The sequence below is a fragment of the Myotis nattereri genome (assembly GCF_964212035.1).
Source record: "Myotis nattereri genome assembly, chromosome: 10".
NCBI classification, from domain to species: domain Eukaryota; kingdom Metazoa; phylum Chordata; class Mammalia; order Chiroptera; family Vespertilionidae; genus Myotis; species Myotis nattereri.
The window spans coordinates 62,692,072-62,712,864 of NC_138085.1; the positions used below are offsets into that span (position 1 = coordinate 62,692,072).

Here is a 20,793-nt window from a genome sequence, read left to right on the forward strand (position 1 = left end):
GTAACAGGGATGAGAGAAGCTCCTTTCAATCATACCTGAGTTTATGTTAATCAGGTGAACTTCAGAGGATGGAGCTGGGTGCCTGGTTGCCAGAGGAACCACCCACATTAAAGGGTTAGAACTTTCAGCCCCACTCCTCAGAGGAACTGGAGATCAACTCAGTCATCATTGCCAATGATTTAATCAATCATGCCTTTGTAACAGGAGCCTCCACATGAACCCCAAATGATGGGGTTCAGAAAGCTACCAGGTAAACAAGCACATCAAGGTTCTGCGAGAATGACATACCCAGAGGCCTGGAACCCTACATTCCTTCCCATATACCTTTTCCATGCATCTTTTCCATTTGGGTATTTCTATGTTGAACTCATAATAAACCAGTATTATAGTAAGTAAAGTGTTCTGCCTGAATTCTGTGAGCTATTTTAGCAAATTATCAAACCCAAGGAGGGGGCTATGTGAATCCCCCATTTATAACTGGTCATTCAGAAGTACATAAGGCCTGGGCTTGAAATTGGCATCTGAAGTAGGGGGTAGTCTTGTGGGACTGAACCCTTAACCTGTAAGATCTGCATCAACTCCAGATATTATCAGAATTGTCTGATGTAGAAAACCCACACATTTGGTGTCAAAAGTATTGTGAGCAGAAAAACTAATTTTCTTTTAGAATCTTTATGAACTTGAGTTATGCAAAAATTTCTTAAACAGGACACAAAATCATATTATAATGGAAAAAATGATAAACTTCATAAAAATGAATTGATAAGTTGGATTTCATCAAAAATAAAATACTTACACTCTTCAAAAGACACTGTGGATCCCTGGTTAGTGTGCTCAGTGGTTACAGCATCAGCCCAAGCAGCAAAGGGTCTCAGGTTCAATTCCCAGTCAAGGGCACGTACCTGAGTTTTGGATTCCCTTCCCTACCAGGGGTGCGTGCGGGAGGCAACTGGTCAATGTGTCTCTCTCACATTGATGCTTCTCTCCCTCCCTTCCACTCTCTCTGAAAAGCAATGGGGAAAATATCCTCTGGTGAGGAGTAACAATAAAAAAAGGACACTGGGCCAAGACCGGCTTGGCTCAGTGGATAGAGCGTCGGCCTGCGGACTGAAAGGTCCCAGGTTCGATTCTGGTCAAGGGCATGTACCTTGGTTGTGGGCACATCCCCAGTGGGAGGTGTGCAGGAGGCAGCTGGTAGATGTTTCTCTCTCATCGATGTTTCTGACTCTCTATCTCTCTCCCTTCCTCTCTGTAAAAAATCAATAAAAATATATTTAAAAAAAAAAAGGACACTGGAAGAAAATGTTTAGAAAACGTGTAACTGATAAAGGACTTGCATTGAGAGTATATAAGAATTCTCAAAACTTATTAAGACAAACAACCCAATTTTTAAAAAAGTCAGCACCAAATAGGCAAGTCCATAGTCAGAAAATAGTTAGTGATTGTGGGGAGACATGTATGTGAATGCTTATAGAGCTTTTATTCAGAATAACCAAATACCCATGATCTGGTAGATAAATAAACTAATAAAATGTTACTCAGCAACAAAGAGGAACTATGGAAATGCATAGCATGAATGAATCTCAAAAGCATTATGCTATGTGAATATCACAAAAGACTACAGCCTGTAAGATTTCAGCTATATGAAATTCTAGAAAAGACAAAATGTAGTAATAGAAAGCAGATCAGTGGTTTCCAGTAAGTGGGGGTTAAGACAGAGGACTGACTGCAAAAAGGTACAAGGGAACTTTTTTGGGTAATGGAATATTGGTATCTTAATTGTGACAGTGGATACACAATTACATAAAATTTCCAATATTCCATTATACTCTTAAATTTGGTATATTTTATAATAGGAAAAACATAGCTCAATAAAGCTGATTTTAAAAATTTGAAACCTCAAAACTATTCTGTAGTTCTATTCTTTTTCACAAAAATCAAGATATGATAATGAGATGTTCTGTGATGACAGTGAGAATTTGCTATCAAGAATGCAGTTCATTTAACAAAAATGCCTGACAAATTCCCAAAGGAATAGAGTAAACTAAGTTTTAAGAAGACCAATAATACAAAATAGCAGATTGGCTCATCCAGGGATACACAAAACATCAGTGATGAGAGGTAAGAACAGATAAGCAGACACTAAGCAGGCGGAGAAAATAATTTTCAAAGCTATGCTCTAAAGATACTTGCTCATACAACTCTCAGGAATGTGTCTTTATCTTATCTGTTGGTTTTTAAATTCCCAATTTTCCCTAGGTTATATGGCAATTCTGTCAATATCATATATATGTATCACATAATACAATAAATCTATAATAAAAAAAGGGTAATATGCTAATTAGACCAGACGTCTTCCGGACATCATTTCAGACATCCTTCCTGACGAAGCCGGGGGCCGGAGGTAAGCCAGTCCAGGTTCCGGGTGCCTGGCGGCCGGAGGAAGGAAGCCGGTGCCGGCAGACGGGGGAAGGAAGGCCTACTCTTACACGAATTTTCATGCGTTGGGCCTCTCGTAATGATATAAGAAGAAACAAGATAGCAAGAAATTAGGCAAGAAAAAGGATACTGAGAGGATCCACTAAGATTCCAAAATTAAGGGAAGTAGTGCGTGGTAAGGCTGGAAAAGTTAAGTGGTGCCAGGTGGTGAGGAAGCTTGAATACCAAGCTAAGAGTTTATCTCGCAGAGATTGGAAATGATTAAAAAAAAAAAAATTGTAAACTGGGGACCAACAATAAAAATGTATTGAAAGAATAATCCAGTGGCTACATGCAGATTAAATGAGATTGGCAAAGAGTAAATGCTAAAACATTAATTTCTAAATACTAAAACAATTGCCTAAAGTAGGTCAAAACACTGAAAACTATATCAGTGGTTTTCAAACTACTGAAACAATTTCTTTGTTGTTGCTGTGACATAGGCATACTCCCATGGGTCTTATCCATAAAACATCTAACATCATCTTATAGGTGCTACTACTAAACCACTGCTCACAGCACAGCAAACAGTCTGAACTGCTCTAAGTATCTAAGTAGGTGTTAAGGTCCGGAAAGAAAGAGGGCCAGAAGGTGAAAGAGGTGACCTCATCCTGAACACACTCACACAATCCACTGTTTGCCTCTACCATAACCACCACCCACAAACAGCTGTTTGGAGATCTCCACAGCATCCTGGGAATTCTCCTTAATAACTGAATAGGGGTCCTGAATCCAGGTTGACAAAGAGTGACCTATGTAATAGTAATTAACCTGCAAAAAAATAAGATTTTATAAAAATACAAATTCTTCCACACATAAAAAAATTAAAACCATAAAGTAAATACATGTCTAAACATATAAAAGTACTAATAAACAATAAAATCTTAAATATAAATGAAACAAAGACAAACTAAGAATCAAGAATGAACACGTAAGAAAATACAGATTCCAAAACCTTATCACAAGATCAAATACAGTGACTAAGATGCATAACCAAGTAGCCTAGCACAACTGTCAATGTTTTACCTACCTGTTTTTGCATCCCTAAGATTACTTTTCTCTAAGCTTATCTCAACACAACCAATCCCCACACAGGTTATATTGCCATCTATACTATGAAAAAACGATAGCAAATTTATAATTGACAATGCATATATCAATGTTTATACAGGAGTCACTGATGTCCTAAGAGTGAGTAATTCAATGAAAATTGCTATTCTCTATCCCCTCACTAGCATATAAGCTTCAGTAAAGCAGAGATTTTTGTTGTTGTTTTTGTTCACTGATATGGTCCCCATATGAAAACAATCCCTCTTGGTGTGTAGCAGTTGCTGAATCAATATTTGTTGATTAGATTTTTATTCTGAGAGATATAGTTCATTTCAGTCACCAAAAAATTATCAGACATTACTATACTAGTAATCATCCCCACCCATATGAAGTGTTATAATAACAGGTTCAGTCTTATTCAATCTACTTAACAGTTACTTTTGAGAGTATTTTTAAAGCTGAAATTTAGATATTTTGGTCCTTTAGAAAGTTATTACAGTTAATTTATACAATGTGTAACATAGTTCCTGAAATCATAGCTGAATAACTGTAGTGCCTTTGCCTTACTATGCCTTTTCAAAAAGTTATTCGTATAGCCCGGCCGGCGTGGTTCAGTGGTTAGGCTTCACCCTACTAACCAGGAGTTCACGGTTCGATTCCTGGTCAGGGCACATGCCCAGGTTGAGGGCTCAATCCCCAATGTGGGGCATGTAGGAGGCAGCCAATCAATGATTATCTCTCATCATTGATGTTTCTCTCTCTCCCTCTCCCTTACTTTCTAAAATCAATAAAAATATTTTTTAAAGTTATCCATGTAAACCAAATTTCTTACGTCCATTAACTACATCACCAATGACTATTTCCAACAGCAAGTATACTGTAGATCATAAACAATTATAGGACTCATAATCCATCAAAGATATAGAAAAAGCAAGTATCTTAGAAAGCTAACACTTAAATAGGTAACAGAGAAGATAGAAGTCATTGAATTCACTGCCTTAAATTAGGATGACACCAGGAGGGCACATATGACAACAGCCTCTCCATAGGCAGAAAAACATGCAACCAAAGTGAGCTCTACATGTACTTTATTTTCTCAGGTATGGGAGTAGGAAAAAAAAAAAAAAGTAAATGTTATTCCTTTAAACTGTTTCCAAGAGCGGAGAGGTCCATTATGACTTGACCTCTATTTATCTACTTATACCCTAAACGAAGACATGCACATGAAAAAAAAAAAAAATAAAAGACTAAATGGTGAAGGTTTAAGGTAACCCTCCATGTTTCCAAAGCTTCCTATACTTCACCATCACAATTCTTATTACTCTGTATTTTAAAAGCCTGCATTATAAGCTCCATAAGAGCTTTGTTTATAGCTGGAAGACTGCTGAGCACATACCAAGCATTCAATAAATATTTCCTGAGTAAGTATTGCTTGAATCCCCCAAAGAATTATAAGCTTCATGAGAGCAGGGATTTCAAGTGGCTCATTTGCCAATTTATCACTGCACTTAGTATAGAGATTATGATCAAAGAAGCTAATCAAAACCCATTTACTTACTGGAAGTGTTTATGACCAAGAAACAACAACAAAAAATAAGTGACTTATATAAGACTCAAACCCATTACCTTAGCCCCATTAACGTATGCACTAATGAACCAAGAAGTTTCAGTGTGCATATAATCATTAAATCTCATTCACAAACAAAATTTCAAGAAATATAAAACATTGCCCTGTCCTGATCTCGGTCAGAGCGTTGTCCAGACATACCAAGCTTGCGGGTTCAATCCCTAATCAGGGCACCGAAAAGAATCAACCCTTGAACTCATAAATAAGTGGAACAACAAATCGATGTTTCTCCCTCTCCCTTCCTCTCTGTCTTTAAAAAATTAGTAAAATAAAAATCTTAAAAAAATTTTTTAAATAGAAAAAATAGTCAAATATTGATTATTTCCCTAATCAGCTCTCTTTATTCTCAACGTTGTTTCCCAACACCTTATCTCAAATAATGCACAAGAGCAGATCCTAATAAAATCAAGAAATTGTGCCCGAAACATCCATACTAACTTTAATTGGAGAGAATTAAAGATGAATGCCAACCCCTGGCCGGTGTGCTCAATGGTTAGAGCACCAGCCCAGGCACTGAAGGGTCTTGGGTTCGATTCCCGATCAAGGGCATGTACCTTAGTTACAGGTTTGAGCCCCAATGTTTTTCCCTCTCCTCCTCCACCCCTCCCTCCCTTCCACTCTCTCTAAACATCAATGGAAAAAATATCCTCAGGTGAGGATTTAAAAAAAAAAAAGATGAATGCCAAGAGGTACTCAAAGCAGTTAAAGAAAATCAAAGGCGATGCCCCAACTAAAGTCAAAACAGGATATCCTTCAAAGTTTAAAAAATGAAAAATAATAATTTTTTTAAAAAACCTCCTACTCACTCATCAACAGAAGTCAGTTGTAACATTTTTCTGGAACAAATGGCTCAACGAAAAATGCAAACAAATTTTGTCATTTGCTCTGATATATCAGTTAAAGATCAGCATAAGACAGTCACTTAGAGAGCATTAAGCAAGAATTGAAAAAAGATTTAAGGAAAAGTATCAGATATCAACACTAGTTGTTTTAAAACAGGAAGTCATCAATTTTGGAAAGTCAGAGAAAGTATATTCTTACAGGAAAAAAAAAGTGCATTCTTATTATGGAATACTCCAAATATAATACAGCGTAATTTGACTAAAATATCCTAACCCTTCAGTTTTTTAAGGATTTATGTTAACAAAAGGAATAAAAGAAAGATCACCTTAACAAAAGAAAACACAGGGAGCATAAGTGGGCTATAACATGTATGTATCATCAAGTTTGTAAGCTAAAAGCTCATGCACTTTATTAAGGGCCTCATTCAGAAATCTATTATTTTACTCTGAGGAACATCTGATATCCTGTTATTCACAGTATCATCAACATTAGCAATATTTATTAGTTATGATCCTGTCCATAAAGGTGTGACACCACACAATTTAAATTTTACGTATAGGCCTTGAACTCTGGGTTCTTCTTTTTTTAAAAATATAATGATTTTTTTTACAGAGAGGAAGGGAGAGAGAGAGAAACATCGATGACAGAGAAACATCGATCAGCTGCCTCCTGCACACGTCCTACTGGGGATGTACCTACAACCAAGGTACATGCCCTTGACCAGAATTGAACCTGGGACTTTTCAGTCCACAGGCCGATGCTCTATCCACTGAGCCAAATCGGTCAGGGCTGGGTTCTTCCTTTTTGAGCTTCAAAACAATCCTTATGCAAGTCAAACCAGCTTTGTTATCTGGTTTCCCAACCTACAGCAGACTTAAAATTGGAAATAAAAAAGAGAGACCAGAAATAACCAATCCAGTAACAATGAACACCCCTAGAGTCAAGAATACCATCTCCTGCCAAAAGGAACCACAATTTCTTAAGAAAAAAGCTGATTGCAGAATTAGACCAGAAAGAATAGAAGAAAAGTTTGAACATCTTGTCATATCAGAAAGCAAGGAAGCCAGCAAAAACCACTAGGATCAGGACTCAGGAGTCAATTTGAAGATGCTCCCACAGGCCAAAGATGGACAAATCTGAGCATTGAAAAAAAGGAAAAGAGTAACAGTAGCAGACAGAAATACATCAAATATATAAAAATCCATTACATTCAATTTATAGGATATATAGAAGACAAAGAAGCGTGTTAAATACCATCAAAGAATACAATCAGCACTTGTGTTAAACTCTATAGGACAAAAGGTCTAGTTTCTTTAACAAATTGCAAAGGAAAAAATAAAATGGAAATGGAAATAAACTGATTAAAAGTCTTAAGAGACAGCAAATCTTGTTTAAATCTTCATGTAAACCACTATAAAGTGACACTTAAGAGAAAATCAGAGATATTTGTATATTTGATATTAAGAAATTACTGTCGCCCAGCCAGCAAGGCTCAATGGCCAAGCGTCAACCTATGGACCAGGAGATCACAATTCGATTTCCGGCCAGGGCACATGTTGGGTCTGTGGGTTTGATCCCCAGTGTGGGGCATGTGGGAGGCAGCTGATCAATGATTCTCTCTCATTGATGCTTCTCTCTCCTTCTCCCTACCTCTCTGAAATCAATAAAAATAAAAAAAAGAAAGAAATTACTGTCAAATGTAAGGTCTGATAATGAAGGAAGAGTCCTATCTTTCAAGAGATATAAGTTCAAATATTATAAATGAGACTGTTAAAAAATAATAAATAAAAAGAAAGATTAAAGCACACTGACACAAGGTGACAAACAACAGCAAGAAGACAATTATAACTGATTTTCAGCTCCTCTGTTGGACTTGGACTTAGGCAAAAAAATAATCTTTGCAAATTCAGTTCTGGTGATTTCTGGATGGTTTGAATGTCCATTGCTTAGGAAGAAATTCCATCATACCCCACTCACGTTTATAATAAGCTGGGGATTTTGTTTTTGTAAATGCTTGCCCCTACTTTGCAACAGTTTCCTTGTTAGCAATTGTGAAGAACCAAGGTGGGGAGCAGTACTAAAAATTAAGTAATGGTATAAATGTATACCAGAAACCTGATAGCAAGTTTCTCAACCTGTGGGTCGCGACCACCGGAAAACACATATAGCATATCAGATATTTGCATTACGATTCATAACAGTAGCAAAATTACAGTTATGAAATAGCAACGAAAATAATTTTATGGTTGGGGGTCACCACAACATGAGGAGCTGTATTAAAGGGTCGCGGCATTAGGAAGGTTGAGAACCACTAGAGGGTGTGGAGCAAACAGCCATACGCAAGTAGCTCTTAAAGGCACCACTAGTGATATTACAGCACAGAACCATGTCTAATGCTCATAATAATCACCATCAGCCATCAAGAATAAGTTATATTATGTCCTACATACCCAGCTGAAGAACCAGATGTCCAAATAATGATGCATTAAAGTTTATATATTTGCTGAGAAGGAAAGATGATCACAATGTGGAAAAAAGCATGGTTGATTTTGTGGCTTAAATATATTTTCTTTTAACCAAGTTCCTCACACGCACACCACCTAACAGTACCCTGCTCTCTAAGATAGTTGCTGATTGTTTAAATATAGACACAGGGTAGTAAGAAATATCCTGAGTGACTTCTCATTGACAGCAAATACCTTCAAACTAATTTACATTAATGATCTAGTCGTGCATATGTTTAACTGTAAGATAAATATTATGCAGTAACAAAATTACAAAAGAACCATAAAAATGTTCACAAGCTTAAAATGACTTAATTCAAAACCTGAACCCTACTTAAAATTATATAAAGTAAATAGGCATGTGATTACAGACTGAATTGTGCACCTGAATCATCTCACTGTGTCAAATAGCAAGAAAGTCCTAAAAAAATGATGGGAACGTGTCAAAACAATGCAGAAACCAGCATAAATGGATACCCATGACCCAAAATGGACCCAATTTGAGCTTCAAAATAAACAGATTATGATCCATTGGAAAAAAAAATAGAATACCTGAGTCCATACAGATATAAATAAACCAATAAATTGATGGTCTAATGAGAAACAGAATAATTACAAAATTTCAAAGCACTGCCTACAAAATACTTATTAATTACAAAAATATTTTTAAAGTAATTTTACAATGGAGAAGCCTGGCAAACACTACCTTAATCCAATGACCCAAATGGACATCACTAGTTAATGGGACAAGTAAAAACTGCGTGCCATCTGACAGGATACAATGAAACAAAACACAGCTTCACTTCTGTGGCATTGGTGCCAAAGATACATAATTTGCATCTAATCAGGAGGAAACATCAAATTTAAGGCCATTTTGCAGAACAACTTGGCCTATAATCTTACAAAGTGTCAAGGTCACAAAACTCAAGGAAAGACTAAGAAACTGCTCCAGACTGAAGCAGACTAAGGCAACAGGACAACTAAATGCAACATTTGATTCTAAACTGGATCCTTTTGCTATAAAAGACATTATTAAGACAATTAGCAAAACTTGCATAGGCTGAGGATTATAGTAATGTATCAACATTAATTTCCTGTTTTGCTTGGTTATAGTATGGTTATCTAGGAGAATTTCCTTGTTTATAGGATGCACACACTAAAAGGTTAGCAGGTGACAGGGCGTCAGTTCTGCAATTTAATTCTGAAATTGTTAAAAGTATGAAGAAGACAGACACCCCTAGCTCTTGGGCTAGGTAGAGGCTGCAAACACATGTGAAACAAACGATGTGTAAGGTAGGGACAGGAGCTGCTTACCTGTCACACCACTTAGTGAGTATACACATCATCTATGGAACGCAAGCCCAGAGTGGCAAGATCATTCCATTTTTCAAGAGCAACCAAAGATCCAGATTTTTATGTGAAATTTCCCAATCTTTCAAACACTCATAAGGGCCAAACAAAACATGTCTGTCGGCTAAATTTGAACCACAGCTGCCTCTGGCCCCGAGGCATGTTTCCCAAACTGAGGCCTAGGGATAAAAGGAAACCACATGATATACATGGAACATATTCTTGGGAGCCACAGTTTATCCCAAGAGTTTGCCTGGAATTTTTTGGGACAGGAGATATTTCTATTTCCATGTTTTTAAAATACTGTATTATGGAGTAATATGTAAAGTTTGATTTTTAAAAAATTTTCAGTTGAAAGTAATTTCAAGCTTACAGAAAAAGTGTTAAGAACAAGAATATCCATAGTTTTTATACCTATTGTTAACATTTTACTCACTTGCTTTATTTGTACTTGAGTATCCTCCCATCATCTGTCATCACTTCCTCCCTCTCTATGTCCCTCTCTATACGGCTATGTATACATACATGCATTTATATGTACATATATACTAGTAAAACACATACACATATTACACAATTTTGGGGGGGAACAAGTTGAGAGTAAATTACATATACCATGGCCCTTTTCCCCTGAAAACTCCAGTGTGTAGTGCCTAAGAATAAAATAGGATAGTTATCAAATTCAATAAATTTAATATTGATGCAATACTTTTATTTACCCAATCTACCATCCACTTTCTCATTTTGCCAAGTGATCCAATTATGCAATCATCCTTTATAGCATTATCCCCTCTAATACAAGATCCAGTCTAGAATCAGGTATTGCAGTTGCCATGTCTCTTTAATCTCCTTTAATCTGGAACATTTCCATAGTCTTCCTTTGTCTCTATAACATTAATACTTTTTAAAAAGAATTCAGCGTTTCCTCATGATCAGATTCAGGTTATGCATTACTTACTAGAGAACTGCATAAGTGATGTGTTCTCAGGGCATCACATTCAAAGGCACACAATGTCCACTAGTGCTATTTATTTTGATCATGCACTCAAGGTGTTATTTCACGACTGTATAGTGTTATGACATTTTCCCCCTTGCAACTAATAAGCAATATATAGATATTTAAGACCATGCAAAAATCCTGCTCATCAAAATATCCCCTAGATTTAGCATCTATCAATGATTCCCATCTGAATCAATTTTTATTATAACGGTTGTGAAATTATCATATAAACTTCTAAGTTAAATAAACTCCAAGTTTTGGCTACACCCCCAGATCCCTTACGTGTAAGTGCTCAGTCTCCTCCACTTTAGAAGCACCATAGTGCAATGGTATGTGTGCAAGACTGAAATAATCAGGCACAGCCTCCTGAGGAGAGAGAAAAAAAGTGTGCTTGAGCCATGCCTTAAAGACCAGATACATTTTCAATAGCTAACAAGGGGAGAATCAGTCAAGAAATACAAAACTTCATCAGAAAAGCTAAAAACACAATATGGTAAATTATTTTGGAAAAAAAACATTTTTTTAAATCCTTTACAAAGTAACATATCCTAACCTATCAGTTTTATAAAACCACATTTCTGCATACTGAGTTTGCCTCAATTAAACTGATTCTAGCCCAGGTTGTGGCTCAATGGTTAAGCGTCGACCCATAAACCAAGAGGTCCCCATTTCCAATCCGATCCCCTTCCCCCTTGGTCAAGGCGCATGCCCAGGGTTGCAGGCTCCATCCACAGCAGAAGGTATACAGAAGTATCTCTCACTGATGTTTCCATTTCTCTATCCCTCTCTCTCTAAAATTAATAAAAACATATTTTAAACTGATTTTAGAACTATATATATTTTTTGCTGCTATTAACCGTATTCGAACTGTTATATTCAGATTCTAAAAAGTTCAAAAACAAAGAACACAATTCAATATAACTACTTCTGATTGTTCATCCTCTCACCTAGTCTCTCAAAGATGGGGATTAGCCACTAGAAGTGTACCTTTCATCTGACTGTGACCCATAGTAAGAAAACTTTACAACGTAATTCTAAGGTAAAAATATAAAATTGAAAGTTTCTTTAATCAACATTATGTGAAGCATCAAATTTTTTTATGTTTCTTTCTTCCCCTCCTTATTCTTTTTTAAAATTTATTTTTTTTTATTTATTTATTTTGGTTAATCCTCCTTGAGGATATTTTTCCATTGATTTTTAGAGAGTGGAAGGGAGGGAGGGAGGAGGGGGAGAAGGGGAGGGATATCAGTTGCCTCCAGCACACACCTTGACCAGGGCCAGGAATCGAGCCTGCAACCCAGGTATGTGTCCTAGACCGGAATCCAACCCCGGGACCTTTCAGTCTGCGGGCCGATGCTCTATCCACTGAGCCAAACTCTTTATTCTTTTTAGTGTTGGTCTTAACCCCAAATAAATCAATTTCTAAATCCATAATAACAGTTCATACACAAGACCTGCACTTGAAAAACAATACCCTAGAACAGCCGTGGGCAAACTACAGGCCCGCGGGCCGAATCCGGCCCGTTTGAAATGAATAAAATTATTGGAAAAAAAAGACCGTACCCTTTTATGTAATGATGTTTATTTTGAATTTATATTAGTTCACACAAACACTCCATCCATGCTTTTGTTCCAGCCCTCCGGTCCAGTTTAAGAACCCATTGTGGCCCTCGAGTCAAAAAGTTTGCCCACCCCTGCCCTAGAACCTAGCGTAGAGCTCTTTATCAGATGGCCAACAAATTTCTTCCCCAGATTTTACTCATCATGAAATCTCTACTGCTCTGCTGTGAAATTTCAGACACAAGAGTTAGCCTTCAACAGATTTGTAATTTGTCTGGAGAAATGAGACTTATAATAATTGTAAGACTTGTAAAAATTATTTATACCTTATAAGAAGAGATATTCCATGATAAGTGCTCTAAGAATGCTCCTATGCTAAAAGTCCAAGGGGTAAATACTTTAGGCTGGGAATGAAAGCCACAAATAAGGAAGGGTGTTTAGAAAGTGATATTTGAATTAGACCTTGAAGGGTACTGGGAATGTCACAGGGATGAAAAAGTACCAACCAAATTTGGGAAACAAGAAATAGGTCATTGGCCCGGAAATATTAAGACAGCAGAACAAGATAATGGAGGGCCTCGAGAACAAGGCTAATGTTTGAAATTAGTCATTAAGGCAATGAAACAATCTAAAAGAGTGAAAGGCACAATCAAAGCACTGCTTTAGAAAGATTAATAGGAAGCTCCCCCCCCCCCCCCCCATAAATGGAACAGGTGGCGGTTCTTGAGGCTATCAATAATCCAAACATGAAATAATATTTGAATTGTGGTGGTGAAAAAGGCAAGTAAGGGATGAGAAAATGTGACAAGAATTGACAAATCTTAGCAGAGATTTTAATGTGGTAGGCAAAAATGGTAAGGCATCAAACATGATTCTGACCTTTCAGGGCTGGGTAATACAGACAGTGGAAAATAAGGGAAAATGCTGATTTAGAGGAAGAGTAGTTCAGATTCAGGCATATTAGATATAATGCACCAGTGGGTTACAAAGTCAATAAAATGGGGTAGGGAAAAGATATTGGACTCCATCAGAAAAATCTCAGTTCAAGCAAAATAATGGTTAGGATCCAATGGGGGGTGGGGGGGCGCGGAAGAGTGCAAACTTATAGCTATAACATTATTTTAACTATGTAAAAAACTAGGCATAAAAAAAGACTAAAAACAAGAATATCAACATGTTAACATTAGATGCATACAGATGAATTAGAAATAACAATGTTTTCTTCTTTTGTACTGTTTTCATTATTTAAAATAATACAAATACAAACCTAACAAGTTAAGTCTCCCCATCTCTCTCCCCACCAAAAAATTGAAGAAAAAAATCTGGATCTAAATATCTTTTTTTTAATCTCAAACTCTTTGAACCTCAGTTTCCTTATCTACATAAGGGGAATTTCTTTTCTCCCCAGGTTACTGTGCAGATTAAATGAAATAAAGCTTTTTGTTAATTATATAGCAATAAGCAAAGTTAAGGCATTACAACAGTCTGAGACAACTGAACTATAGGACAAAGTATCATACATAGATTCAGAAATATACTACAGACAACTAAACTATAGGACAAAATATCATACATAGATTCAGAAATATACTATAGATATTCCACACTGAAGCAAAAGTTGATGAAGATTATTTCCTTACTTTTTTAATGCCTTAAAATCCATCTAATTTAAAATCATATTGTTCTTCTCAAATTTCTTATGAACATTGAAGTTTTACATGTTACAGAAATGGACTCATATATATAAAATTAATATAGTACTTTCCCCACAAGTTATTCAAACTTAAATATAGACAGAAAAAGACCTAGTAATATTATTCCCTAATATTACTCCATTGTTTTAAAAAGCCAGGGTCTACAGAGATAAATTTAGCAATCTCCAAATGTTCTTTCAGAAGTTACAAGCTTGATACATTACACAGCATTCTAAATGGTGCTTTTCCCTCCTCTACTCCCATTTCAAGTACTTTACTTATGCTTAAACATATCTATTTAAAACTGGATAGTAAGCTCCTAAAAGGCTGATTTGTCCTTCCCCTAAGAACAAGCAAACATAGTACTGGTCATAAAAGAGGTGTTAATCCACATACATGTACTCTAGCTAACTCATATTACAGATGCTGCAGGGACCATGTAAGAGTTATTATTCATGTCATGTAATATAACATAAGCCTATCTTCAGCCTTTTAAGAGACAACCAATAAGAAATTAAAAGTTAAGCCCTAACTGGTTTGGCTCAGTGAACAGAGCGTCGGCCTGCGGACTGAAGGGTCCCAGGTTCGATTCCGGTCAAGGGCATGTACCTTGGTTGCGGGCACATCCCCAGTAGGAGGTGTGCAGGAGGCAGCTGATCGATGTTTCTGTCTCATCGATGTTTCTAACTCTCTATCCCTCTCCCTTCCTCTCTGTAAAATCAATAAAATATATTTTTTTTAAAAAAGAAATTAGCCCTGGCCGGTTTGGCTCAGTAGATAGAGCGTCGGCCTGTGGACTGAGGGGTCCCAGGTTCAATTCCGGTCAAGGGCATGTACCTTGGTTGCAGGCACATCCCCAGTAGGAGGTGTGCAGGAGGCAGCTGATCCGTGTTTCTCTCTCATCAATGTTTCTAACTATCTCTCTTCCTTCCTCTCTGTAAAAAAATCAATAAATATTTTTTTTTAAAAAGAAATTAAAAGTTTAAAGAAAATTCCCCAAATAATGTTATCACATGAGAAACATTGTATGTGACTAAATATATAAAGAATGCTTTAGACTAGATTTGTAGAAATCATAGGCTGCATTGTTCCTTCAAGAAAGCAAGAGTATATGAGATAAGAATCATAGTCCTAATACTGTAATGTTAAAAATATTTTCTTAAAATATTTCATAAATTGAAGCATACTGCTACTATTTGTTCATATATCCTGCACTCAGAATGTTATGTTTCTTATACTAACCCTACAATTTCATTCATGACAATCTTTCTTCAGAAAATAAATTGAGTTTTATTTGGGGGTTTTAAAAAAATCTTCGGAGCAGAAACAGTTAAAACTGACACAGTTAACTGTATGTTGTCTTTAACTTACTTTAGTATAAAGTAGTAAATTCCAAGATAAAACTCTGAAAATTAAAACCTTTATTTTTAAAAGACAATAAAAAGACTAAGCATGAAATGCACCTATCCCCTGCCTTATGAAAATCAATAAAAAAGCCATGTCAATAGCTTCCCACTTTTGCACATATCCCTACGATTTAAAATATATACTGTATGTACATTTTGTACGTGTATGTATACATATATAGTGATTTGGAGGCTGGACATCAAGATAGATTACTCAGGGAACTCCCCCACCACACACACACACACACACACACACACACACACACACACACACACACGAAGTTTTTAAAAAATCGTTTCCAAAGTGCTGCCATTTTTAATTATAATTCGTAAACGAAAGGCTACTAGCCTAAGGGAAATTCCAAAGTACAAGCACCTGCCAGCCAAGTTGCCTGAAACTTATCAGCTGCAGAGATTTAAAGCATCCTTTAGTTGTTTTTACATAAAACAAAAGTTATACAACTGGCATATTATTTCAATGTAGTGCACATAACATGGCCAGTCACTTAACATTCCTCTCTATTATTTCAAAAACCACTACACACACTTTTAATTGGCATTAGACATCTTATAAAATGCACATAATAGAATGTTTTCTTTATCTAAACACTCAACAAGGGTACAGTTTAAATTTTAAAAGGTTTCCACTTACAAAGTGACTTACCATAAGATTCCCTTAAATAATCAGTTTCTCTAGAATCATTCTGTTTATAAAGCACTCAACTTTTCTGCTTATAAAAATACAGTTTTATCACTATAAAACTACCTTTTTAAGAACCCATCTAGTGTATAAAAAGAGATGCACACATACACTTCCTTGAGAAAACAAACGCTTTCAATACTTGTGACCCCAGAAGAACTTCACATGTTTTGAATTCTTGTTTGGTTAAATAAAAAGTTTTTAAACATCTACTAGAATACAAGTGCTTGCCTTTACATTCATAGCTCTCCTGAAGATAAAATAAAGATCAATGTAACTCTCAGCTCTAGACTAATGAACTGCAGAGAACAGAACAGGCAATCTGGCAAGAGCGAGCAAAGCTCTGCTTAAAGGCTACCAGTAAAATATACCAGCACTATCCCTCCCCCACCCCCACCCTTTAAGGTTTCAATTAAGATGAGGCCTAGTTTCTCTCTTACAAGGGGCACAGAAAGAAAAAGCACAGTGCTCCTGCTGAGAAGTCTCTTCATCGAGATCAGCTCCAGAAATACTGCCAGGAGCCATTTCTTTCCCTCTCTGGTGACACAGGTTCCTCTCTTTAGAGACCAGCATCCCCCCTGTTGCTGATCAACACCATATCTAAAGAAAGGAAAAGTTTCATCAATGTACCACTGAAAGGATGGCATCAAATGAATAAGAAAAAAAAATCCAATACTCAGGTCAACCCTAATGCTTTTTATGAAACGTGGGAGCCCCAACTAAAATTCACCTTCATCTAAGTGGCCTCATGAATTGGCAAGAGGGATAAAGTTATTTAACAAGGCATATCCACTATTTCAAAATAAAACTTAGTGCCCCAACTGATGAGAAAGACACCCTCAAAACACAGAAGAGGAAGCTTTGGCAAGTCCTTACCAACAGGAGAGAAGCAGAACAGCTAATTCTACTGGGAGTAGTGGTTCCACCATTCCTACAGGCTGAGGAGCCAGCATCCCTCAAGGCACTCAATGTTTGCCCCAGTGTACAATCACCCACTTGCCACCATATAAGACAAGTCTTTAGGTCCAAGATAATTGGCAAATAAATTCAGGCAGGAGGGGGGAAAAAAGCAGTGAATAGTTGATGCCTTTTTAAAAGGAGCCTAAGTGAGGGCATGGGGGGGGGGGGGTAGGGGATCACGTGGGGATAAGGACACATATGTAATATCTTAATCATTAAAAAATATATTTAAAAAAATAAAATAAAAGGAGCCTAAGAATGAAGCCACCTCACTATGCAAGGAATCAAAGACTAGAAAATGGACAACAGGTGCCTTTGCGGGGGAAAAGAGTAACACTCAGCTGCCTAATTTAGGATTTCACTCTCCGAGCACTCTAATGTTGTTTTCTTCCCAAAGAAAGGGCCCCAGTTACAGTGTTTTGCCATTTAATACTTATAATGGGCCCATTGCTCTTGGGCTGACTTTTTCACTTGAGATTTAAAAACCCATCTAATCCCAACATGGCCCGATCGTCCACTGACCCAGGAACATGAACCAACTAGGGGCTGGTAATCAAGAAATGCACAAAGAAGGTGTTTGCATACAAGCTACCTCTAAATAGAACGCTCCGAATACAAATCCAGCAGCAGGTATCACATAACTAACTGCAGGATCAGCCCGAGCAGAAACGGTTTCTCTCCCCATCACCACAATCGAGCTCAATCTTTACAGTAACCGGATTCCGGTGGCCTCGAGGAACAGGAATTCCAGACACAGGTTAGAGGGGTCCCCCGAGTACCAGCCTCAAGTTCTGGTTCCCGGAGCCAGTTACAAAATTTGCTACCTTTATTTGGGTGAAAGGGGACACAAAGGATACTCGAGCCTACTTCATAACCTCTTCCCTTTCTCCATTCCACAAAGACAGCAGACTCCAAAAATGGAGAATCCTTTCTTCCCCTGACAAAGGCCCCCTTTCCTATGCATTCACCGGGCAGGATTACGTCTCCCCAGCATGCCGGCAAAGCCAGAAAAAAAAAAAAATCCTGCTTTCGTTCCTCTTAAAGAGGGTCCCCCAACCCCGAGGCCACCTCTCCCTTCTCTGTATTAAACAAGTGATGCTTCGGTGTGTCTGGTTCTCGCCACCGCTGCAAAACGTTCAGAGAAGTGAGGGGAAGTTGTCAGCTACTGAAAGATGCAAGAAGTCTCCAAAAGTCAAAGCGAAGACGGGGAGTTTGGGGGTGCCTCCTTCTTGAGAAGACACGGGGGGTCCCTACACTAAAAAGGGGGGGGCTCTGCGTGGGTAAGGGGTGTCCCAACTCCGAGAGTTCAGTGTGTGGGAAAAAGGGAGGAATGTTATACCTCGAAAAAGGGTCTGTGTGGGGGGAGCCCTGAGTGTATGGGGACGGGCGTACCAGCTCTCGGAGAGGAGGGGTTCCCGCTTTGGGGAGAGGAGGGCCAGGCACCGAGGGGCGCGGGGAGGAGAGCGGGGTCTCACCGAGGAGGGCCGGGCAGGGGGGAGGGGTTCCGAGGCCACCGCGGCCAGCGGAGGGGCGGCAGCCTCGAGGGGAACATGTGCAGTGGAACCACCGCCATCCCGAGGGGCAGGGTGGAGAGCAGGGCCTGGGCTGTCTGGAGAGGCGACCAAGTTTCCAGCCTGGGCAGCCCAGGGAGGATTTCCCAGCCGTACTCACCGAGGCTGCCGGCGAAACCGTCCATCTTGCGGGGGAAAGCGCCGGGCTCCGGGCTCAGCGGGGCGGGCACTTCATTCAGCGGACGGAGAGAGTGGCCGACGCGGAGCCTGACCCGCTCGCTCTTTCGGTCGCCCGGCTCGGCTCCCAGCCCCCGCCCTCGTCGTCCGCCCGTCTGCCCGTCCGTCGGTCCGCCTCCGGAGAGTCAGTCGCGGCCGCCGGGGCCACTTCCCCGTCAGGTTGAGAGCCGCGCCGCTCCGCCGCCTGCCCAGCCTCCCTTCCAGGCAGCAGCCGCGAGCGCCGCGCCGCGCCGCGCCGCGCCCCGCCCCCGCGCCCGCGCGCAGCAAGAGCCCCGCCCCCGCGCACGCCGTCACGTTTCCGACTCCGCCCCCCACGTGACGACACGGAGGCGGGGTCTTGGCGACCCTTCCTTCTCACCTTGCCTCGGCCTGGGATTCCTCCCACCTCGCGCGGGACTGGTGGCTGCGCTTGCGCAGTGGGCTTGCTGAGGACCTGGGACTACTTGGGTCTGAAAGCTAGTTGAGAATGGGTGGGGGGTAAGGAGGGGCCTCTGACGTAGGATCTTCAGGAGCATGGAGCCCAAGATCTGGGGAGTCCAAGTCTGGAGCCCCCGCCTACCAGGAGATGGTCACCCTGTTTATACTGCTAGGACACTGAAGAGGCAACCACGTGCTGGAAAGGATCCCTTCTTCCCCGGGTTCACCCTCTGCCCCAATTGGGTAAAGGACAAATAGGAGCAAGTCTTCTTGACTAACTCAAGGCCACCATTGCTACAGCCACAGGACCCAAGACAGCCAGAAGCGAAGAACGTTAGTGCTGGACAGGACCCAAGAGTTGAACCTGCCTCCCCTTTAAGTTGGACGCTGAGCCTTAGAAAGGACATGGCTACCCAAGGACATGGAGCCTGGTAGAAGCAGAGCAAGAAGCCCGGCTTCTTAACGCCTCCTGGTGTTCTTTCCACAAGGGATGTAAAGGAACCTCTTCTACAGCAGATGATAGGATTAATTACCTACTAGGGAACTATATATGACAAAGGGTTGAAATGAAGTAAGGCTGAGTTTTAGGCCCAACTCCATGTGCCTCAATAGGTGAACATAAAGTCACTGAACTTATTTGGGCCTCACTTAATTCATTTACAAATGGGAGGACTGGTCTCATAGCCAAAATATCTAAGTATACAGAGCCTTTATCTTCCTCCTCCTTCCCCCACCCACCCCTATTCTTCATCCCTCCAAAGGCCTTCCTCTAGTTTCCAAAGTCCCTCCGGGGACTTGGTTATGTGGATCAGAGTAATAAGAGGAGAACTTAAGGTGCTCAGGAACTAAATTGATCTATGCAATAATAAAGAACTGAGTTAGAAAGGGGAGAGTAAGAGTCATTCTAGAGCAGTGGTTCTCAACCTTCCTCATGCCTCGACCCTTTAATACAGTTCCTCATGTTGTGGTGACCCCCAACCATAAAATTATTTTCGTTGCTACTTCATAACTGTAATTTTGCTACTGTTATGAATCATAATGTAAATATCTGATATGCAGGATGTATTTTCATTGTTACAAACTGAACATAAAGCATAGTGATTCATCACAAAAACAATATGTAATTATATATGTGTTTTCCGATGGTCTTAGGCGACTCCTGTGAAAGGGTCGTTCGACCCCCAAAGGGTCGCGACCCACAGGTTGAGAACCGCTGTTCTAGAGAGAGTTGCAGGAGAGAGAAACAGAATGAAGAATGGAGATGAGAAATAAGAGGTAGTAACTGCCATAATGAGAGGGACTGAGAGGAATTAGATGGTCGAAAGGATTGTTAAACATTGTGTTGCTCCCTGGTTAAAACATTGTCCCAATTCATCAAGGTTGTGAGTTCTATCCCCAGTCAGGGCACATGCAAAAACCAGCCAATGAATGCATGAATAAGTGGAACAGTAAATCT

The 20,793-nt window shown here is 39.3% G+C and overlaps 1 protein-coding gene across 3 annotated transcripts in view; it reads right to left on the minus strand.

Annotated features, from left to right (window-relative positions):
- Nucleotides 1-19,164, minus strand: part of EML4 (EMAP like 4) — a 160,054-nt gene extending 140,890 nt beyond the window's left edge. For 2 of the 3 annotated variants that reach the window (XM_081100907.1, XM_081100909.1), the window contains exon 1: nucleotides 18,844-19,164. In XM_081100907.1, the coding sequence (XP_080957033.1) occupies nucleotides 18,844-18,868 (25 nt within the window). In that variant the 5' untranslated portion in view covers nucleotides 18,869-19,164. The remainder of the gene's footprint in view (nucleotides 1-18,843) is intronic. The other variant, XM_081100908.1, reaches the window with a different exon arrangement.
- Between the last annotated feature and the right edge of the window lie 1,629 nt (nucleotides 19,165-20,793).